Source organism: Lagenorhynchus albirostris, chromosome 8, assembly GCF_949774975.1.
Source record: "Lagenorhynchus albirostris chromosome 8, mLagAlb1.1, whole genome shotgun sequence".
Classification (NCBI taxonomy): domain Eukaryota; kingdom Metazoa; phylum Chordata; class Mammalia; order Artiodactyla; family Delphinidae; genus Lagenorhynchus; species Lagenorhynchus albirostris.
Window position 1 is genome coordinate 90112756 of NC_083102.1, and position 24635 is coordinate 90137390.

The window sequence follows — 24635 nt, forward strand, 5'->3', positions numbered from 1 at the left end:
TAATTTTTCTTCTTTCAGTCCCTCATGGAACAGCCTTGGAAGTATCCCTAGCACAGACATCTACAAAAGCACCAAGAATTACAAAAACGTAAGTGCCTTTGTGAGACATTGGCTGGACTTGGGTTTGCTAAGCTGGATTTTCAGGGGTTGCATATTTCTCTTTCAGTACGTTAGGGATAAGGTAGCGAAAAAGGGAGGCTACTTCTGTTGGGAAAGTCCAGAAGTCCACTGGGGGGTGTCAGGAAAACTTTCAATCCAATGTGCCCTCTGATATCCTAGGCTTATGTGAATTTTGTCCATGCTAGTTAAAATGTCATTTTAATGTCAAACCATTGTACAGGGAATTTTTTAAAAAATAGGCAATTCAATTATTTCCAGAAATTGAACCAAAATTCTATTCCTCTGAGTGAAGGGTGTCAAAAGACACAAACTTCCAGTTACAAATAAATAAATCATGGGAATGTAATGTACATGTGAAGACCATAGTTAATAATACTGTATTGCATATTTGAAAGTTCCTAAGAGAGTAGATCTTAAAAGTTCTCATCACACAAAAAAGTCTGTAACTATGTATGGTGACAGACGTTAACTAGACTTATTGTAGTGATCATTTTGCAATGTATACAAATATCAGGTTGTACACCTGAAACTAATATGTCAATTATAACTAAAAAAGAAAAAACATACATTGTAACAACATTCCCAAAAGAGAAGAAGAGGAAAAAAAAAAAAAACAGACAAAATATTGAATAAGTATCAAAACTTTCCCAAATTTGAGGAACACCACAATGTACAAATCCAAAATGCCCACTGAACTCAATTAATGTACACACAAAAATCCACACCTAGAAACACTACAGTAACACTGCTGAAAGCCAAGATGTTAACAGCAATTTTTCAAGCAGCAAGAGGAGAAAAATTTCTCTTTCTCTGCTATGTTATCCTTATCCTCTATGACACTGTCTGAAATCCCTGTAAGATTTTCTTCATTCAATTCTAAGAAGAGACGTTCATGTTCTGTGTCACAAAGAACCTTATTTGACGTTTTTCTCTATCCTTGGAATTGGAAGAAATAATATATAATACAGAAAATAAAAAACGAAGAAAATAAACATTCCACTGATGGGCTTATGTTCCCTGCAAATAAGAGTGCTTAGTGACCACCAGAAGGAACAAACATGAAAAAGTAGAGAAAGAAAGAATATTCAAGGGGGCGGTCCAAGATGGATTCTGGAACAGGAAGATTCTGAACTCACCTCCTTCTATGGACACACCAAATCTACAGCTACATATGGAATAATTCTCTCTGGAAAAGAACTGATAACTAGCTGAACAGCTCCTCCACAACAAGGGATAAAAGGGTCACATCGAAACAAGTAGGAGAGGCAGGGATGCAGTCTCGCCAAAACTCACCCCTGACTCCGCGTCCCACAAGAGGGAGGAATGTCCTAAGTTTGGAGCTACTCCCTGAGGAGCAAGGGGTTTGTACTCCACATCCCTTGGGACCTGCACCAAACGTCGAGGCCCCCAAACTGTCTGGTTTTATAAACCAATAGGGCTTACATTCACGGGCCCCGAGGGGACTGTGGGAATGTGAGATACTCCCTTGGAGGGGCTCACATGTGGGCTCACTCATCCTGGGACCCAGCACGAAGGCAGCAGTTTGAAAGTCCCTGGACTATATATGAAGGAGATTCATTTGCTAATCTTAAAGCATCTGCCAGAGGGGCAAGGACCACTTGGGACTTGCTTCAGGGGTGGAGGCACTGGCAAGTGTCATTTTTGCGCTCTCCCCGTACCTTGCTAGTGTAGGCGGGTGCACCCAGGCACAACCTCAATAAAGCCACAGGTCTGCTCCGCTCCCAGCACTCTTCTCTTGCGTCGCTAAAGCTGCAGCATGCCCTACCCTCAGCACTCTCCTGCAGCCATGCTAAAGCTGGTAGGTGAGCACAGTCCGTACAAGGAACACCCCTTGGTTGCCTGGCCCTGGCGCCCCGAGGGCCTTGCATGCCTGGGCCCCACAGGACTGTAACAGTTGGAAAGATAGTTCTGGGCAGGGTACCACACCCAGGGTACTACAGAGATAGCAGACAAAACATACCCCAGTCCACCTGTGAAAAAGGCCCATTATTTACCCTAGAGCTTTAACCTGAGTGACAGGCTTCAGGTTTGCCACACGTATAGAGGCTACAGAAATGCTCTCAGGCAGTGTAGGCAGGGAGACATCATTATCATACCCTCCCTTGGCCTCGCCACAGCTTGTGGTACCTCCCAGAAAGGAGTTCATCTGAAGCTCCAATTTTTGCACCCATCACCCAGGAGACACCTCCAAGTCTCCTGAGGTCAGTAATTGTGCTTCCACAAGACTGTATATATTTGCATACTTTAAAAGCTGCTGCCTGAGGATCTGGCTTCCAATCAGCCTGAAACTAGATGCTGAATGAGATCCCTCCCCTTGGAACACTGACAGGTCTTGACACACCCTCAACAACTGGGGCCTATCAAAACTAAACCAGGCTAGGGACTTCCCTGGTGGCGCAGTGGTTAAGAATGCACTTGCCAATGCAGGGGACACAGGTTCGAGCCCTGGTCCGGGAAGATCCCAGATGCTGCGGAGCAACTAAGCCCATGCACCACAACTACTGAGCCTGCGCTTTAAAGCCCATGAGCCACAACTACTGAGCCCGCAAGCCACAGCTACTGAGCCCACATGCCGAAACTACTGAAGCCCATGTGCCTAGAGCCCGTGCTTCGCAACAAGAGAAGCCACTGCAATGAGAAGCCCATGCACCACAATGAAGTTAGCACCCAATTGCCGCAACTAGAAAAAACCCACGTGCAGCAACAAAGACCCAATGCAGCCAAAGAGTAAATAAATAAATTAATTAAAATTTTAAAAAAAGAAAAAAAATAAACCAGGCTAATTAGACAAGCACAAAGGTTTGAGAGACACCCAAGAGCTAGGGCAAGGCTGAACAATAAGTTTCATCTCCTACATATGCCAGTCCTTCAAGACTAGAAGACTAGAATAGGTAGCCATTTTGCCTAACACATAGAAACAAACACAGAGAATCAAGCAAAATGAGGAAGAAACAGAAGAATATGTTCCAAATGAAAGTACAAGACAAAATTTCAGAAAGAGACTTTAATGAAACAGATAAGTAATGTACCTGATAAAGTGTTCAAAGTAATGGTTATAAAGGTGCTCAATGAATTCTGGAGTAGAATGGATGACCACAGTGAGTACTTCAACACAGAGATAGAAAATATAATAAGAAAAGTACCTAACAGAAGTCAAGAGCTGAAGAATACACTAACTGAACTGAAAAATACACTAGAGGGGTTCAACAGCAGACCAGATGAAGCAGAAGAATGGATCAGCAACCTAGAAGACAGGACACTGGAACTGACCCAAGCAGAACAGCAAAAAGAAAAAAGAATTTTAAAAAGTGAGGATGGCTTAAGGGACCTATGGGACAACACCAAGCAGAATAACATTCACATTTAGGAGTCCCAGAAGGAAAAGAGAGAGACAGAAAGGGGCAGAGAACCTGTCTGAAGAAATAATGGCTGAAAATGTCCCTAAACTGGGGAAGGAAACATTCAGGTCCAGGAAATACAGAGATTTCTAAATAAGATGAACCCAAAGAGATCTATATCAAGACATTATAAATAAAATGTCAAAAGTTAAAAGATAGAGAATCTTAAGGACAGCAAGAGAAAAATAACTTGTTACGTATAAAGGAACCCCCATAAGATTATCAGCTGATTTTTTAGCAGAAACTTTGCAGGACAGAAGGAAGTTGCATAATATATTCAGAGTGCTGAAAGGACAAAACTTCCAACCAAGAAAGCTCTACCTGGCAAGGTTGTCATTCAGAATTGAAGAAGAGAGAAAGTGTTTTCCAGACAAGCAAAAGCTAAAGGAGTTAATCACCACTAAACCGGCTTTACAAAAATGTTAAAGGGATTTCTTTAAACTTAAAGTATAAAAATTCCATCCAAAAGCAGCAGAATACACATTCTTCCCACATGCACATGAAACATTCTCCAGGATAGATAATATGTTAGGCTAGGTCACAAAACAAATCCAACCCATTTAAGAACATTGAAATCATATTAAACATCTTTTCTGACCACTATGATGTTAAACTAGAAATCAATTACAAGAAGAAAACTGAAAAAAATGACAAATACATAGAGATTAAACAACATGCTATGAACAAACAATGGGTCAATGAAGAAATCAAAGGGGAAATTAAAAATTACCTTAAGACAAGTGAAAATGGAAATACAACATTCCAAAATCTGTGGGATGCAGCAAAAGAAGTTCTAAGAGGGAAGTCCATAGCAATTCAGGCCTACCACAGGAAACAAGAAAAATCTCAAATAAACAATCTAACTTTACACCCAAAGGAACTAGATAAAGAACAAACTCCTGTTAGAGGAAAGTTGAGGACTGCTGCCCAGCTTCGCTGAGCAATTGTCAGTCAGCTCCTAGCTGAATAGCCAAAAACTTAACTGAGTATTTAAGGCATGAAATGATTTAACCTCAGAAAAAAAAAATCTTTTTTTTAATGCTAGATTGAAGAACCTGAAGGAGTGAAGATTCTGAGATTTTCTAGTCCTATTTTTTACGGCAATGTTGATGGTTTAAAAAAATGTATCAAGTCCACAGTAAGTATTTTATCCCTAGAAATCTAGTTTCTAACTTCCTTTGAGACTTCATTCATTCTACAGGTATTTAAGGGGCTCAAACGTGGGCATAAGGTCCTATACCCTGTTCCCTTTGTACAGGGCATTAAGAAGTATAACATCCTTGCCCTCAAATAACTTTCAATCTATTTGGGAATAGGAACAAACGATAATAACACATATGTTAAAATTCAGGTAGCAATAACTATGCGGGACAAAACCACTAGAGATGTCTCCAGGCAGACTTTGAGTAAGTTCCAAGTAGGTAGTATAGACAGTAAGTGTTAAGATTTCATGGAAGGGAGTCATCCGAGTTAGGTGGACTGATCAGGCTTTGCGTGGCGGTTGGGCAGAAGGAAGGAGATTATGGCAGGTGTTTGGGAACTACATGAGCTGAGAGGAAAATGTGGGAATGTGTATTGGGCAGGGGGTGGGGGAGTGGGGCAGTTGGAATAAAGGGTAAAAAGTATAAGCGGAATAGATAAGCAGGAAATTCTGGTCTTGAATTCCATGCTATGCTTCGAAGTTGGAGTTTGCCTCTAGATCAGTGTTTTCCTGAAGTTCAAAGGAATGTTCATAGACTTCGCAACAACAAGGGCTTTGTCATGTCAAGCAAATTTGGAAAACACAGGCTTAAAGTTAAAAAGGTTATTTTTTGCTTTTTTTTTTTTTTGTCTTGGAGTCTTCAATGTGCTACTGCCTTCCCTGAGTCTCTGGGTGGGTGGGTTAGGGTGGCCCAGTAGTGGAGACCTCCATCGGGCCTCAGAATTTCTTTTCTGGCAGGGTACATCAGCGAATAATACCACTTGAGAAATAGCCTTTCCAGATAAAAATTGCCATTAATGAGCATCAGGAACCAGACGTTTTAACTAACTTGACATTTTTTTCCAAAGGTTGGATTTGATGCCATTAGAGTGTATAATAAGAGGTTGAAAGCACTGAGGAAAATACAGAAACTCATCAAAAAAGGGCAATTAAGAGCAACAAAGGTGAGGCAACATCATTCTTTTGCCTCTGAAATTCTCTCATTTCTCAGATGAAATAAAAGCAATTAGACTGTCTAAAATTAAGTATACCCTCTTTGGTACCCAGATGTGTACAAGCAGATGACATATGTATAATGGAGAACAGCTGAGTTGTTCTTTTAGGAGAGAGGGAAGGGGAGAGAATAAAATGAAATCAGCAGGGCTACTGGGAAACAAAGGGTGAGATTTTTATTTTTCTATCATGAAATAAACCTTATTTTTACTGAAAGGAACAAAACAAGTGCTAATTCAATGCCAGAAAATTACTCACAACAGAAGGCAGTCGTAAGTTCATAAACTTTTAGAGCTACAGTAGTTACCTTTTATTCAAACTCTCTTGTCAATGTTTCTCTTGGCTACGTTCTACAATCTTCCAGAAATCAAGCATTTCCTTTCTCCACTGTTCTTCCATTTTTCTTCCTAGAGAACATCAGAATTTGGGCTGAGGTAAACCTTATTCCCTAAGAGTTCATCCTCTTGAGATTTTGCTTACCAAGAAGCAGTTTGTAGAACTTTTAAGTCATTTTAGATTAATTGTTGAAAGACATCCCAAATCATTAGTAATTGAGTTGTCAGTGTTTTCTTTGTTTAGAATGGCATTATAAGTGATGCTGGTTCATCGAATAATGCTTTTGAGCCTGATGAAGACATCGAAAGTCCGGAAGAATTTGATATTCCAACCAAGGAAATAGAGATTCAAGTGGATTGGAACGCTGAGCTTCCAGTCAAAGTGAATGTTCCTAAAGTGCCGATCCATAGCCTCGTGCTTGACTGTGGAGCTGTCTCTTTCCTGGATGTTGTTGGAGTGAGATCATTGCGTGTGGTAAGGTTCCGTTGTTTCGAATTACATATTTGGAGCTTTGGCAATAGTAAAATGATATGGGTTTCCTGGTCTTGCAAAAGGGTGATTGATTGCACAGGCTCTGTAATTTTTCTAGGGGAATGCTTTTGCAATAGAGTGTATTACTTTAAAGCACAGTCCCGCGGAGCTGGACTACCTGGGGTTGAATCCTGGCTCTACCACTTACTAGTGGTGTGACTTTGGGCAAGTTGCTTAATCTGTCTGTACCTCAGTTTCTCCATCTGTAATGTGGGGATAATGATGGTACCTACTTCATAGGGTTGTGATGAGGATTAAATGAGAAAAGTGAAGAGTGTCTGGCACATAGTCACACGTCAGCAAATATTAACATTTATTATGTTTTATTGTTCTGAGAATATATATGACATGGAATATGAAAAGAAAGAAAAATGGGCAAAATCTTGTGTTCAGTATTATGTTTTTATTTGTTATGCGAAGCGCAGCAGAATGAGAAACATTGTAGGACTGGAAAAGCCAGGCATTAAAAAGGTTAGATCAGCAGCAAGCAGGTCAGGCATCTAGGAAGTCAAAGAGTTGAGGAGCATGCAGGACAGAAGCATTCAATCAGAAACCAGGTATGCAAGCTCAACTTCAATGATTCTTCTAACACATAGATGTGCAGTGCCACACGTGTACCAACCACTTGGCCAGGCACAAGAAACTAATTGTGGAATAGCCATAGTCCCTACCCTCATGGGACTAAGCAGTCTAAGGGGCAAGGCAAATATTAAGTAATCTTTTTTTTTTAAGTAATCTTTTAAATAACAATTGCAATTAGTCCTCCAAAGCAGACTAACTGGATGTCAACTTGACTGGGAGTGTCAAGTTTAGGTGAAGCTTCAGGAAGGTAGGTATCAAGAGGATTTGGCAGAAAAGTAGGCAGGTTCAAGGGAGCAACAATCAGGTATAATAATATCAAACTACCCTCAACTGAGGTTTAGCTTAGGTGGGGCTTCTTGGTACCTCTGCAAGGGGAGGAAATTATTCCAGGGTGTGGGTACTAGGCAGGTCAGGTAGAAGAGTGATTGACAAGAGTGCGAGAATATGCTGATAGGTTCTATTCCAGGTCTCTTAGCAGACCTGGTTATTAGCTCATTTGAGAACACACTCTTGTTCTTCTTTGTGCATTTCACTCTAGGCATTGGCTCAGATCCACCGTAGATTGTGTTGACCAAAGGGTTTAATGAATTACTTTGAGGAAAAGTCAAGATATTTAATGCCAGAATATTTTCTGCACCTAACAAATAGTTGCTTTCAAATGCTATAATGACAATTTTGAAAACTCCAAACTTTATACTTGCATAGAGGTCTTGATCTTTTTTCCCTAGAAACTTCAAGTTCTGTTTTATTATTGTCCATAGGTCTTGTGTCTTGATTCTTTTAAACTTTGCATTTTGAGATAACTGTAGATCCCCATGAAGTTGTAAGAAATAATACAGAGAGATCCTCTCTATCCCTTACCGAGTTTCTTTCAGTGCTAACGTCTTGCAAAACTATAGTACAAAATCACAATCAGAATATTGACACTGCTACAGTCAAACTACAGAGGTCAGTTTTTACATTTGGCATCTGGTGGCCACAAATCCACTCCCGTATCGCTTCCACTCAGAGATATAAACTCATACTCTTCTTTCCAACCAGCAGAGGCTGCATTAAGAAGCTTCCTGTACTCCTTTCTTTCTTTCCTTCCACAAGTATTTATGGAGCACTTCTGTGCTATCCAGTGCTGTTGAGCGCTGGATGTTGCCACCTATTGAGATATGGTCTTTTCATCCTAATCATCATCACTGTATGTTGAAAACCTCTATGGTTTTCCAATTTCTAATAATGAACTTGCTTCAAACTCCTGATTCACCGTGAAAGTGTTGGAAGTTTCTCCCGAGCAAGTAATTGAATGCTACTGAATTATGGGCAGATAAAGTTACTCATTGTTACAAATTCTCCTTTTTAAATTTTTAGATTGTCAAAGAATTCCAAAGAATTGATGTAAATGTGTACTTTGCATCACTTCAAGGTAAATGCATATACGTACATATCTATCTATAAGACTTTCCCTTAAGCCCTTTCTCCTACCTTGGAATGTGAGTACATGATGTCCAAAGGCCTTTTTTTCAAAAACAATTTTAATTGTGGTAAAAGATGTATAACATAAAATTTGCCATTTTAGTCACATTCAAGTGTACAATTCAGTGGCATTAAGTAATTCACCATGTTGTGCAATCATCACAACTATCTTTTCTTTCTTTCCTTTGTTTTTTTTTTGGTCAGTATAAAATTTATTACTGAGATATTTTGCACTGCTTGCTCCTGTTCACATCTTTGAGATCCAGCGTGTATTTTACATTTACTGCACATTTTTTGTTGTTGTTGCTGTTGTTAATTTTTGAGTTTTAAAAAATTTTCTTTTTCTTATTTTTTTTTTTGGCAGTACACGGGCCTCTCACTGTTGTGGCCTCTCCTGTCGCGGAGCACAGGCTCTGGACGTGCAGACCCAGCAGCCATGGCTCACGGGCCCAGCTGCCCCGTGGCATGTGGGATCCTCCCAGACTGGGGCACGAACCCGTGTCCCCTGCATTGGCAGGCGGACTCTCAACCACTGTGCCACCAGGGAAGCCCCAAAATTTCTTTTTTTAATTGAAGTTTAGTTAATTTACAACATTTTATTAGTTTCAGGTATATAGCCTAGTGATTTAGTATTTTTGCCGATTATACTCCATAACAGGTTATTACAAGATAATGGCTATAATTCCCTGTACTATACAGTATGTCCTTGTTGCTTATCTATTTTACACATAGTAGCTTGTATGAAATAGGTTGATCTATTAATCTCACACCCCTAATTTGTCCCTCCTCCCTTTCCCCTCCCTTTTGGTAACCACAAGTTTGTTTTCTATATCTGTGGGTCTGTTTCTGTTTTGCGTATATATTCATTTGCATTTTTTTAAGTTTCCACATACAAGTGATATCATAAAGCATTTGTCTTTCTCTGTCTGACTTATTTCACTAAATATAATATTCCCTAGGTCCATTCATGTTGCTGCAGGGCAGAATTTCATTCTTTTTTATGGCTGAGTTATATTTCATTTCATATATGCCACATCTTCTTTTTTTTTTTATTGGACTATAGTTGCTTTACACTGATGTGTATGACACATCTTAATCTAATCATCTGTTGACGGGCACTTGGGTTTCTTCCATGCTATTGTAAATAAAATAGGACCTAATTAACCTTAAAAGCTTTTGCACAGCAAAGGAAACCATCAACAAAATGAAAAGGCAACCTACCAAATGGGAGAAAATATTTGCAAATGATGTGACTGACAAGGGGTTAATATCCAAAATATACAGAAAGCTACAAATAACAAATGCTGGAGAGGCTGTGGAAAAAAAGGAACTCTCCTACACTGTTGGTGAGAATGTAAGTTGGTGCAGCCACTATGGAAAATTGTATGGAGGTTCCTCAAAAAACTAGAGTTGCCATATGACCCAGCAATCCCACTCCTGGGCATATATCCGGACAAAACTATAATTCAAAAAAATACATGCACCCCTATGTTCATAGCAACACTATTCACAATAGCCAAGATATGGAAACAACCTAAATGTCCATTTACAGATGAATGGATAAAGGAGATGTGGTACATATATTCAATGAAATACTACTCAGCCATGAAAAAGAATGAAATAATGCCATTTGCAGCAACACGGATAGACTTACAGATTATCATACTAATTGAAGTAAGTCAGAAAGAGAAAGATAAATACCATATAATATCACTTATATGCAGAATCTAAAATATGACACAAATGAACCTATCTACAAAACAGAAACAGACTCACAGACATAGAAAGCAGACTTGTGGTTGCCAAGGGGGAGAGGGGGTGGGGGAGGGAGGCTTGGGATTGGGAGTTTGGGATTAGCAGATGCAAACTATTACATATAGAATGGATAAACAACAAGGTCCTACTATATAGCACAGGGAACTATATTCAATATTCTGTGATAAACCATAATGGAAAAGAATATAAAAAAAGAATGTATATATATGTATAACTGAATCACTTTACAGCAGAAATTAAAACAACATTGTAAATCAACTATACTTCAATAAAAAAAAGATTTGAAAAAAAAATACAGACAGCTCATAGAACTCAATATCAAAAAACCAAACAACCCAATAAAAAAGTGGGCAAAAGATCTGAACAGACATTTTTCTAAAGAAGACATACAGATGGCTAACAGGCACATGAAAAGATGCTCAACATTGCTAATTATTAGAGAAATGCAAATCAAAACAACAATGAGATACCACCTCACATCTGTCAGAATTTCTATCATTAAAAAGTCTACAATTAAAAATGTTGGTAAGGATGTGGAGAAAAGGGCCCCCTTGTACACTGTTGGTGGGAATGTAAATTGGTGCAGCCACTGTGGAAAACAGTATGCAGGTTTCTCAAAAAACTAAAAATAGAAGTACCATAGGATCCAACAATTCTACTCCTGGGTATATATCTGGAAAAAAACGAAAACACTAATTCAAAAAGATACATGTGCCCCAAAGTTTATCACAGCTATCTATTTTCAAAAATTTCATTGCCACAAACAGAAACTCTACCCATTAAATAATCACTCTGAAGGCCTTTTTGAACCTAGAAAAATTACTTCCAGTTTGTGCCACAGAGCTGGTAATGCATGGAAACCTACGTCCTGACAGCAATGCAGGATCAATGAAGAAAAACTGTCATGGGGAGAGCAGAGCTAGAGATGACTTAGACCCCTTAGAACTAGAGGAACTTCCAGGGTATGAGTCTGTGTCTGTCTATGTACAAGCATGTGTAGGAAAATACTAGTGCTTAGGCTGAGTTCTCTAGAAGCAGAGCCTGAGATAAGGATTCTTGCATAAGTGATTTATTGAGAGAGTACAGTGGAAAATTTATGAAGGAGTGAGGGGAACAGGATAGGGCAATGGGAGAAGACAAAGACATGGCTTCAGAATCTACTTAGTCTGACTTCACAGGGAACACACAACAAGAAAAGCACCAGATGGTTATCCTTCCTTGAGGGGAAGGGGGCTGGCCGGCCCTTTTACCTCCTGATCAATCAGTCCGTGGCTGCAGGCCACCCGAGGGAGGGGGTGTAACCTCCCAGGCTTTTTCAGGTGAGACAGCTCCCACTGGCCAAAGAAAGTTCTCCAGAGAAGGGCACAGCTGTGAACACCAGCCAGACTCATAGCAGCTGGAGGACGGGAAAAAGGGACGTGGCTGGGAAACACCACCATTTACTACAACCAGTTATGGTATCAGCATTCCATGTGCTACTGGAAAAGAAACTCTGTCTAGAGCGGGATCACATTTTGGAAATGAGAAAAAAGAATTAAAAGGAGGAGGTACAAAGACTTAGAACTGGTTGATGTTATAAAAATAGCTTTTCCTAGAGACTAACTAAACATTATCTCTTTCTTTTGAAGATCATGTGATAGAAAAGCTGGAGAAATGTGGTTTCTTTAATGATAACATCAGAAAGGACATATTCTTTTTGACTGTCCACGATGCTGTCCTCCATCTCCAGAACAAGGTGAAATCCCAAGAGGTTCAAGATTCCATTTTAGAAACGGTAAACAGTGAATCTATCTACATATGTATCTTTCCTAAACTACCAGGATTTCTGTAAATGGCAAAAATTCCACAAATCTAGATTTGAATCCCAGCCTGGTGGGATTTTAAGGCATCTCCTTAACTTTTCAGAGCCTTAGTTTTCTCATTAGTAAAATGGGAGTCAAAACATTTACCTTGCTAGGTATATATGAAGACTAAATGTGAGAGTTTATAGGAAAACACCTGGTATTAGTTAGTACAATTAGTTCTATAATGTGTGGGTTTACTAATAAAAGTAGGCATTAGCCGTAGTGACTTTTTAGAATATAGCCACCGAATCTTTGATCTTCTGTGATTTGTGTATAAAATGCAATTTAGGGCTTTCCTGGTGGCACAGTGGTTAAGAATCCATCTGCCAATGAAGGGGACATGGGTTCGAGCCCTGGTCCGGGAAGATTCCACATGTCACGGAGCAACTAAGCCCATGCGCCACAACTACTAAGCCTGTGCTCTAAAGCCCACGAGCCACAACTACTGAGCCTGCATGCCACAACTACTGAAACTCACCCGCCTAGAGCCCATGCTCCACAACAAGAGAAGCCACCACAATGAGAAGCCTGCCCACCGCAACGAAGTGTAGCCCACATTTGCCGCAACTAGAGAAAGCCCGTGCGCAGCAAGGAAGACCCAATGCAGCCAAAAATAAATAAAAATTTTTTTAAATGCCATTTAAATTCTCAGCAGTCTGGAAACCCTTGATTATCTGTATCTGTATCTATATATCTATATCTATATATATATTTTTTCTTGGCTGCACTGCACGACTTGCAGGATCTTAGTTCCCTGACCAGGGATCAAACCTGTGGCCCCTGCAATGGAAGTGTGGAGTCCTAACCACTGGACCACCAGGGAATTCCCTAGCAGTGTCTTTAAATAGGATCTGTTAGGTCATAAGTGATTTTTGAAAAAGAAAAGAAAAAAAAAAATGAAAGCCATGACTCAGCCCAGAGTTTATTCCTCACAAAACAGGATAGACCCCGATTTTCCACAGGCCTCCTTATTTTGTCATTTCTCCTGTAAAATACCCAGGAGAGTTGAGCATTCTGATGTGGGTCATTGGGCTGGGCCTACTGCCTGGTACAAGAACCTCATTTCTCATGGACCTTCTCACTGTGAATTTGGGAAACTAAAACAAATGCCTATAAAAATAACAGCAATAATAATTATTCTGGTGACACAGACAACTATATTTTATTTTTTTTATTTATTTATTTTTGTTGTGGTACGCAGGCCTCTCACTGCTGTGGCCTCTCCCATTGCGGAGCACAGGCTCCGGACGCGTAGGCTCAGCGGCCATGGCTCACGGGCCCAGCCGCTCCGCGGCATGTGGGATCTTCCCGGACCGGGGCACGAACCCGTGTGCCCTGCATCGGCAGGCGGACTCTCAACCACTGCACCACCAGGGAAGCCCGACAACTATATTTTAAATTGCTTTCCCTTTTTTCTAAGAGTGGGATAAACAGATTCTTACTGTAGATTGGAAGTTAATATTTGAAGTGAAACTAATTTGGAAAACAATAATACATTATGCTTTTTATCTATTGTTAGTGGAAAGATTGTTCTGCTTAATGCTGCTAGAGAATATACTAGTCCTAAATACCAAGATGTGGATCTTAAATACAAAAAAAAAAAAGGCGCTACATGCAAGATGCTCAGCTTTGAAAACTCATAAACCTTTTTAAAAAAAATCTAACTTAAAGTTCCTAACCCACAAGTAACAACAAAGCAAGATCATATAACAAGAACTGGGTTATTTATTTGTGAGATTAAAAGTAGCTAAAAAGCCCTCTGAAATGTCACTCTTGCCTTGATACACATTTAGAGTGGCTTTGGGAATACCCTTTATGCATAAGACAAAGTCCAGATTGTTACTGGTTTCCTCTGTGTGGAAGATTAAATTACATACTACGGCTAAAAAGCAGAACTTTCCTGAGCAACTACTTGGTTCACAGATGTTGGTTTCCATCTCCAATAACATTAATTCCCATCCAATTCAACTTGAGACTGTTTATGGCCATCACTCAGGAGCCCTTCACTGGGCATTCATTGCATGCTCAATGCTGTACCCAGTGCGCTTCGCTTGGCCATTGAAAGAAAACTCCCATTGACTGCTGAATCATTTAGGCAGACAGGGCGACTTGTTAAGAGGCATACACTTCAGAGGTTGGGGAAGAAAGCTGCAAAGGAGGTTAGACAGTGGAGAACTATACTAGTTCACACTTGAATGGGAAAAAAATGGTATAGGGAGAATTCTAAGTGGGAAATATAAAAGGACAAGAAAGTGGAAAAGGATTTTGAAGTATGTAGATTATAAATGAGAGGCACCAGCAAAGCTTCAAATCGTTTTCAGTGAAGTATCAGGCGGGTTAATGCTATTACACCTCCAATAAATATTCTCCGTGTTCTCTTTGTCAAGATCACCCTCATCCAAGACTGTAAAGATCCTCTTGAATTAATGGAAGCAGAGCTGATTGAAGAAGGACTTGATGTCCAAGATGAGGTATGATCATTATGTTCATTCCAAGAAAATAATTTGGATTAAATAGACTAATACTTGTAGAATTAAAACTATTTGATAAAAACTATTCAGGGAAAAGAATTTTTTAGAAGTACCAAGAGGATGGCTTGATAGAAAGGGGAAAATGGGAAACAAGGGTTCTCCCTTGAAGACATAGTACCTGAGGGGACCTTTTGTCCCAGGCATACAGGCATGATCAGCAACTGGAAGCAGACAACACATTGGTCCTGATTTTATACCTAAGCCTCCACATACCTTCTTTTCCAGAGACCCAAGGCCAGTGAGATAGGAGAAAGGTGAATGGAGGAAATTTTTAAACCAGGAGTTTCATAAGCTTCAGAAATAGAATGTGAGCAGTAGGAACCTCATGACTTTTCTTCATCTGACTGATGACAGCTTAAAAAAGAGACTGATTCTGTGTATTTCTGTTGCCATTGGGGCATCAGACTCTTCTAGGAAACTTGACTGAAACTTACAGTATCTGACCGAACTTTGTGGCTCCATCACTCAGTAAAATTGAACCAACAAAAGAAGATCAAAGAATTTTAAAGTTGAAAGATGTCTAGAAATCAGTTAGCCCCACATTCTCGGCCATGCAGAAATCTCTCCTACCCCATCCTTAAGGATGTTGCCTCAGCTTTCATGTGAACATTTCTAGACATTGCCAACTAGCAGCAAAGGGAGTTTGCTACATAGTTGAAGTCTCCAAGTGTTAGCTGTGCTTACAAACTGGATACACCCTTTCTCTAATAATCATCCAGTGGACTGAAGTCCTTTTGGTTGCCTTCTCTGCACAGTCCTTAAATATTTGAGAGCAGCTTTCATGTTTCCAACAGGCTCTATCCTGGGAGAGACTCCTCCAGTTCCCTTTACTCTTCCTCATAGACATGAAATTTGTTAATCCTTCCCTGGTCAAGAAGGGGACATAAAACCCCAGATGGGGTCAACTATGACCTACCTTGATTTCATCAAGATATTTACATTACTGCAACTTAAGAATGGGTTTATTTTCATAATAGCTACATCAAAATCTTTGCTTTTACTGAGCAGGGGTCAACTAAAGACTTGGGCATTTTCACATGAACTGTAGTCTAGCTGGGCTCCTCATTTATATTTATATAATTGGTTTTGGCCCTAATGCAGAACTACACATTCTTCTGCTAGGTTACAGCTTCCTGGTTCCAGTTTATTGACATTGTTTTGAATAGTAAATCTATCATCCAGCATATTAACTATGTAACCCCACTGGGCGCCATATGCAAATCTGGATAAGCAGGACTTGTTTGCTGTATTCCAGGTCCTGATAAAAATGTTGAAAAGAATAACACTCAAACCCCAATGATAAAATCAGGCAGTGAGGATGACAGGCAGAGAAGATTTTTGTGGAAGAAATACACTAAGTAGAGTGAAAATCAGGGGTTCCACTAAGTAGAGTGAAAATCAGGGGTTCCACATTTTAGCCCATCAGCTTGATGAGGCCAGGAATTTCATTACTGAGCTGTGAAGTCCTTCCAGCTTTAGTAGTTTATGACTATGGATGTAGGGCCAACTGAGTTGAGTGAAAACTCATATATCAAAACTGGAACTTAAGAAGTTGCCACACTATATAGAAGGTTTTTTTTTGTTTTTGTTTTTGTTTTTTGCGGTACGCGGGCCTCTCACTGTTGTGGCCTCTCCCGTTGCGGAGCACAGGCTCCGGATGCGCAGGCTCAGCGGCCATGGCGCACGGGCCCAGCCGCTCCGCGTCATGTGGGATCTTCCTGGACCGGGGCACGAACCCGTGTCCCCTGCATCGGCAGGTGGACTCTCAACCACTGCACCACCAGGGAAGCCCTAGAAGTATTTTTGATGTCACATAAAAGCATCATTCAGGTAGGGTTCCTGTAGATAGGGAAACAGTTAGAGTGGTTTTCAGGGCCTGGGCTTTAGAACAAACAGACTTGAGTGCTGGCCCTGATTCTGCAACTTACCAGCTGGGTAGCTTAGGGCAATTTACTTATCCTGTCTTCATTTTAGTTTCTTCCTGTAAAATAGAAATAATAATACCTCACAGAGTTGCGACCATTAACGGGTACATGTGCAGGAATAAAACAGTGTCTTGTACATAGTAAGTACTCAAGAAATAGTAATTATTGTTTTTAAAATACATCCAATTAAAGTATGATGAGGTACAAAATTAAGTTTTTACTCTACTTTTATTGTGATGCTATACACCTAAGTATATGTAAGCAACCAACACTACACAAACATATTTGCAAAAAAGTTAAGGTAGACTTAAGGAGAATTCAGTTGCATCAACACTGTTTCCCCTTTGCCTCCACAGGCTATGCGAAGACTTGCTTCCTGAAACTGGGATCAGGAGGTCGCTCTAAGCAAGGACTGCAAGGCAAATTTTACCCACCACGTAATTCTATGCAAGTATTTTCTGCATTGACTATTTTCTTCAAACTTGAAACACTCATTCTTTTCCATTAGATTTTTTTAAATCTTTGATTTTTCTTTTAACCTCTTAACCACTGAAAGAAAAGCACTAAGATTGTTTCTAGGCTTTATTTATAAAATGAGTAGCTTACTTCTAAAATGTGCAAAATGGTGAAGAAAAAAAATTTAGCAATGTCCAGGATCTGAGGATATTATGCTGCTGTTCTCCACGACAGATCTGCTGACAATATTCATGTAGGTACACGTGTACCTCTGTGCAGCTGGGGCAAGTGTCACCCCACACAGCCTCTGTGGGCAGGCAGGTGAGGCAGGAATGATTATCCTATAGAAAAATCTATTTCTGACTGACCTTGATACCCATGAGCTAAACTGATCACAGTGAGTAAAAGTTGAAATATAATTATTAATGTACTTAACAATAAATGCCTTTAAAAACTCCGTTTGGTAAATGCATCAAAAAAAGATTTTAAGAATGCAAATTTGGTTAGTACTTAGTAATGTAGTATTACTATATGTGACCAGATATGTAACCAGAATTCAGAATAAAGGAAATGGTTCACTTAAAAGCTATAGAATTGGGCTGATACATTTTAGAAACACTGACTCAGAGAAGTGAAGTGATAAGATTACTGTGGTTTATAGAAATCACTTTTTGATATAATAATCAAGGATCACAAATAAGATCTAGTAAAACATATGGCACTATCTTTAGTTGAAAAATGCAGTTTTAATTTATCTTAGTTTATAGAAATGGTCATTGTGTAGAGTATATTTAAGTATGGTCTATTTAAAATCTAACATAAAATTTGTGTTATTTTGAACAAAAATCAATTTTGTTTATAAGACCATGGTGATTAAAACAAGTTTATGTTTTTCTTTTAAAATTTAGCATTATGTGAAATGATCTTTAACTGAATTCTAAATACCTTCCAAAAAACATCTAAAAAGTGAACTGCTTATATATATATGTATATATATACACATGTATATATATACATATATATACTGATTGAGACAAAACATTCTAAATGAACTCAATATCAAAGGAAAAAAGTTGGTTTGGAATACACACATTGAAAGTATATGCTTTTAAAAATCCATGTGTTAAGCCCCAAAATATTTTTTACTTAACCTTTTCTGAGTGCCAACAATTTTCTAGGCATTGTATATAATATTTAGGCTTTGGTCCTGTGGACTAGTCCCATGTATTTCACGCTGGAGTGAATGAAGTTGTACTTCTAGAGAAAAATACTCAGGTCCTCAACTGAGGCAATGTCTTAAGTTGACAGAGAATGATATTGCACCTTTGGCACAGATGTGTGAAATTCCCAAATGTGTTTGGCTGTCTAAAGGCAGCATGTCTTATCTCTGTTTTTCTTCTTAAATACTATCAGAAATAAAGTCTCTATCTACTTCTGCAGGAATATCATTTAGTGATCATATCAAATTGGTTGACTAAAAGCATTATTTTCCTCCCTCCATCCCCATACTACATACCAGAATTTCAGTGAGTCTGCAGTGAGTTGCAGAATTTCAGTGAGTTGCAGTCTTTTATGCTCATGGGTTATACTGTCTTTAATAGATGTGGAACAGATTTCTCCCTATGTTTGGTACAGCATAACCAGGATTATAATGTTATCTCATTTTTATAGTAATACCTGCCTATAATGGCAACAAATCATATCTCTGAAGAGTGAATATAATAGTCTTGCAGAAAATGGATGAATACCTCTGTTCAATAGAGGAAATACGCACTGCTCTTTTCTTTTTTTTAATTAGTTGAAGGAAATATCAAAGTTACATTTTAAAGGCTAGAGTTTTGTAAAATCTTGGGTCCATTTGTGGCTGTATAAGACCACAGTCTTTGACTTGTTTCCCGAGCACACTCTAGTAATACTTTCTCTTTCATGCATTTTGTGAATAGTAAACAGACTTTTAATTCTATATTGTCAATGGAAATTTTACTTGAAATTAAAGCTTTTGTTATGTTTTTAACCTTGAGGATAAAATTCCACTATTGTATATGAAAAGTGAAAAAAATCAAATCATGTATACTTGGAAATATTTGCACATATTTTTTATGAAAAGTAATGTTGCCTTTTAAGCTATTCTGATGTGTCGCTTCCGAACAAACTATTAAATTAAAAAAAAAAGGCTAAATTTAAGTGTTCCAGTACTTTTTTTTTTAATTGGGGTATAGTTGATTTACAGTATTATATTAGTTTCATGTATATCATATAGTGATTCAAAATTTCTATAGATTATACTCCTTTTAAAGTTATTATAAAATATTGGTCATATTCCCTGTGCTGTACAATATATCCTTGTAGCTTACTTATTTTACTTTATTTATTACTTTTTTTATAATGATACCTTTCTTTCTTATTTATTTATTTATTTTTGGCTGCATTGGGTCTTTGTTGCTGCACACAGGCTTTCTGTAGTTGAGGCCAGCAGGGGCTACTCTTTGGTGTAGTGTGCATGCTTCTCATTGGCATGTCTTCTCTTGTTGTGGAGCACGGGCTCTAGGCATGTGGGCTTCAGTAGTTGTGGCACGTGGGCTCAGCAGTTGTGGCTCATGGGCTCTAAAGCACAGGCTCAGTAGTTGTGGTGTAGGGGCTTAGTTGCTCTGCAGCACTTGGGATCTTCCCAGACCAGGGCTCGAACCTGTGTCCCCTGCATTGGCAGGAGGATTTTTGACCACTGCGCCACCAGGGAAGTCCACTTATTTATTTTATACATAGTAGTTTGTACCTCTTAAATCCCTGCCCCCATCTTGCCCCTCCCCCCTACCCTTTCCCTACTGGTAACCACTAGTTTGTTCTCTGTATCTGTGAGTCTGTTTCTGTTTTGTTATATTTGTTTTATTTTTTATATTCCACATATAAGTGATAACATACAGTTTTTGTGTTTCTCTGACTTATTTCACTAAGCATAATACCCACCAGGTCCATCCATGTTGTTGCAAATGGCAAAATGTCATTCTTCTCTATGGCTGAGTAGTACTCCATTTTATGTGTGTGTGTGTGTGTGTGTGTGTGTGTGTGTGTGTGTGTGTATACATACATACCACATCTTTATCCATTCATCTGTTGATGGACAGGTTGCTTCTACATCTTGGCTATTATAAATAATGCCGCTGTGAACACTGGGGTGCATGTTATCTTTTCAAATTATTCAGCAGTGGGATTGCTCAATCATATGGTAGTTCTAATTTTAGTTTTTTGAGTAGCCTCCATAATGCTTTCCACAGTGGCTGCACCAATTTGCATTCCCACCAATAGTGTAAGAGGGTTCTCTTTTCTCCACATCTTCACCAACATTTGTTATTTGTGGTCTTTTTGATGATAGCCATTCTGACAGGTGTGAGGTGACATCTCATTGTGGTTCTGATTTGCAATTTTCTGATGACTTAACGATGTTGAGCATCTTTCCATGTGCCTGTTGGCTATCTGTATGTCTTCTTTAGAAAAATGTCTATTTAGTTCTTCTGCCTATTTTTTGATTGGGTTGTTTGTTTGATATTGAGTTGTATGAGCTGTTTATATATTTCAAATAATAACTGCTTATCGGTCATATCATTTGCAAATATACTCTCCCATTCAGTAGGTTGTCTTTTCATTTTGTTGATGGTTTCATGTGCTGTGCAGTGTGTCAGTACTCTTTATTAGTCATCATTTTGATGTATTCTTCATAGCTCTACTTCCATTTCTGTGTAATTTCTTTTTGAAAAGACTTATTCATGCAATAAACAATGTTACCCACAAATATCTCCATTCAATCTTTTTTTTTTTTTTTTTTTTTTTTTGCGGTACGCGGGCCTCTCACTGTTGTGGCCTCTCCCGTTGCGGAGCACAGGCTCCGGACGCACAGGCTCAGCGGCCATGGCTCACGGGCCCAGCCGCTCTGCGGCATGTGGGATCTTCCCGGACCGGGACACGAACCCGTGTCCCCCGCACCGGCAGGCGGACTCTCAACCACTGCGCCACCAGGGAAGCCCTCCATTCAATCTTGTAATTTTACCCAAATATTTCCAGCTTATTTTGTGCAACGATTTTCATTATTTTAAGCAAACTTTTCTTTCTGGTACAACATACACATCAAAATGATACAAAGTATAGTGTACTGCATGAAGAATTTTCACAAAACAAGCACACCAGTGTAGCCAGCACCCAGATCAACAAGCAGGAAATAACCAGCATCCCAGACGCCCTCTCATGCTCCCTTCCAGTAATTGCCCCAATGGATAATTACTGTGCTGATTTCTAACACTTGTTCTTTGAACTTTATATAAATGGAATCAAAATGGAAAGATTTCTATCAAAGTAGGAAGATTATTTCTCTTTTTTCCCTTTCTCTTTTGTGTCTGTCTCCTTTCACTCAGTATTACAAATGTAAGATTCATCCATGTTATTGCATATTGCAATCATTCATTAATTCTCACTGTTATATGGTATTCCATTGTCTGAATTTACCACCAGTTATTTATCCATCCTACTGTTTATGGATATTTGGGTTGTTTCCAGTTTTCGGCTTTCATGAATAGTGCTGCTATGAACATTCTTGTTATTTATTTATTAATTTGGTAAACATATGCGCACAATTCTGTGAAGTATATACCTAAGAGCAGAGTTGCTGGGTCATATACATATGTTCTGTTTCAGTAGACACTGCAGTAGATAACTAGCATCTACGGCAGAATTTTTTCCAAAGCGATTGTACCAACTCATACTTCTATCAGTTGTGAGTTAGAGTTCTAGTTGCTACACATTTTTGTCAACACTTGGTTTGTGTATCTTTTTCATCTAAGCTGTTCTTGTGGGTGTGTAGTAGTATCATACTATGGTTTTAATTTGCATTTCTCTGATGACTAAAGAAGTTGAACATCTCAGATGTTTATTATCATTTAACATTTAAATATCCTCTTTAGTGAGTCATGGGCCCAAATCATTTGCCTATTTTTCTTTTCTGGCCATCTGCCTTTTTCTAATTGCCTTGTAAGAGTTTATGTAGTAAGGATACAAATCCTTTTTGAAAAATGTACTGTAAATATCTTATTCTGTGGATTGCCTTTTCACCCTTAATCGTGATGACTTTTGATCGAGAGCAGTTCTTAATTTCAATGTAGTTCTTGTAGTTCCATTTATCACCTTTTACCTTAATGGTTAGACTTTTTTTTTTTTTGGTGTCTAGTTTAAGAAATTGTGCCTCCCCAAGATAACGAAGATATTTTCCTGTGTTTTCTTCTAAAAACTTTAATTCTCACATTTAGATATACAGTATATTTGAAGTCAATTTTTATATATGCTGTGACGCAAGGAGTAAAGATACATTTTTTTGTTCCCAAACGAATATCCCATTGACCCAGCAACTTTCATTGAAAATACCATATCTGGTGGTCCAGTGGGTAAGACTCCAAGCTCCCAGTGCTGGGGGCCCAGGTTCGATCCCTGGTCAGGGAACTAGATCCTGCATGCATGCTGCAACTAAGAAGTCTGCAGGCTGCAACTAAAAGATCCTGCGTGCTGCAACTAAGACCCAGTACAGCCGAAATAAATAAATAAATAAATATTAAGATAAAGAGAAAAATACCATCCTTTCCCCTTCTTTGATGCAATGTAACCTTTATCATAAATCAGCTAACTCTATATGCTTGTGTCTGTTTCTAGACTCTCTGTTCCATTGGTCTAATTTTCTGCCCTTGTACCAATACTTTACTGTCTTAATTACTATAGTTTTTGGTAACTCTAGATATTTGGAAGTGTAATTCTTCCAGTTTGTTCTTTTCCTACTATATTTATGCTTAGCCCTCTGCATTCCCATTTACATTTTAGAAGAGCCTATCAATTTGTAACAATTATTATTCTTAATATATTTTCTAGAATTAGCAAAAATTTTCATCAGGAAAGGACCGATGACCCTGAAAAAATTAAATTTAAAAAATTAAATGATATATATGCTGAAACTCACAAAATTAATCATGATTATGCCTTATTAGATGATACAAAATATGAAAGCAACATGATTTTTGTGTTTGTTTTTTTTTTTAATTAGAGAGAAATATAGATTTCAACTCATGTGCTTCATAAACTTACATGGTGGGACTCCCAGGTTGAGGTCAAGTTGTGTTTAGTTGGAACTGAGATGTGTGCATGCACTGCCACTGATGGGCCAGGTTAAAGAGAAGTCTGTGTAATGACTGAGGAGCTTCTTGGGATAGAGACATTTATTCCAAAGCAAGAAGGAGCAGACTTAAAGAGCTGACCCAGTAACAAGGCTGAGTTGTTGGTGGACAGGGTGACTGGTGTAATATAGTGTCTGTCATTCTGGGGTATGTTCTAGAGACAGATCCATGAACACATGTTTGGGTCCTATGAAGAAATGAAGCTGCAAAAATATAATCCAAAAGAGCTGCTTTACTGAAACCCCTATAAAAGGATAGGGCCCATGAAATGCTCTTGACGACCATTATAACAATATAATTTCCAAGGCAGAGGAAGGTATTCTGCCCTGGTCTCCAGGCACACCTACAGCTCTTGGAGACACGTCAGGTCTTCTCCTGCAAGAATGCACGGAAGATAGCAGTCCTTGGTAGGACTGACTTGCTCATGAACACATTTCAGGTCCTCATTGGAACTTCCAGAAATATTTGAGGGGTCTTTTATTTGGGGCTTAGGCCTGTATGAACAGAGGAGATGAGAGTCAGTAAATTATGGCTCTTTTCAATTTGCATCAGGCTGGGTTCCTGAAGAAAGTTTGGTTTCATTTAGAATAGAAAGCCCTTATCATGTAAACAATATAACAAAAACCACATGAATTTTAATCATACAAACTTCGGTTCCATAAAAAAGCCAAATAAAGACAAATAGCCAGAAGGAATGGGAGAGAGAGAAAAATAAAAGTGATGAGGGGGAAGGAAAAGAGGGCCAAAGAGGGGAAAGAGAAAGAAAAAGAGCCACGATGAGGAAAATGGCATCAGGGAAGGGAGAGAAATAAGAAAGGGGAAATTAACTGAAGAAAGAGAAAGAAAAGGAAGGTTAAGATAAAAGGTGGAGAGAAGAAGAGACAGGACATCAGGGAAAAGTAGAAAGGAAAGATGAGGGAGAGAATTTAGTAGTGAAAAAAGAAAATTCAAATAAAGGATTGACTTCAATACAATCATATCATTTGAGAACTCAGAGAATTTAGCAGCGCTCCCTCTCCCACACATCACACCAACCCCTGAGTTCTTGGTCCCCCTTACCTGGCTATATTTTTTTCCTCCATAATAGTTATCAGTCCACCTAATGCAATTTATCTCCTCTCCCTACTTCCTCCCTTATGCTAGAACATAAGCTCCACCAGGGTAGGGATCTTTGTTTTATTCCTGGACAGATTCCAAGCACTAGAGGAGTGAAGAGTGCCAGGCCCACAGAAGGTGCTTAATACTGTTGGAAGA

The 24635-nt window shown here is 38.9% G+C and overlaps 1 protein-coding gene across 1 annotated transcript in view; it reads left to right on the plus strand.

Moving 5' to 3' along the window:
- SLC26A4 (solute carrier family 26 member 4) overlaps positions 1-17494 on the plus strand; it is a 48764-nt gene extending 31270 nt beyond the window's left edge. The window contains exons 13-20 of the mRNA XM_060156209.1: positions 19-88; positions 4585-4677; positions 5589-5684; positions 6313-6543; positions 8542-8596; positions 12051-12196; positions 14654-14737; positions 17079-17494. Of these exons, the coding sequence (XP_060012192.1) occupies positions 19-88; positions 4585-4677; positions 5589-5684; positions 6313-6543; positions 8542-8596; positions 12051-12196; positions 14654-14737; positions 17079-17102 (799 nt within the window). The 3' untranslated portion in view covers positions 17103-17494. The remainder of the gene's footprint in view (positions 1-18; positions 89-4584; positions 4678-5588; positions 5685-6312; positions 6544-8541; positions 8597-12050; positions 12197-14653; positions 14738-17078) is intronic.
- Positions 17495-24635: the final 7141 nt, after the last annotated feature.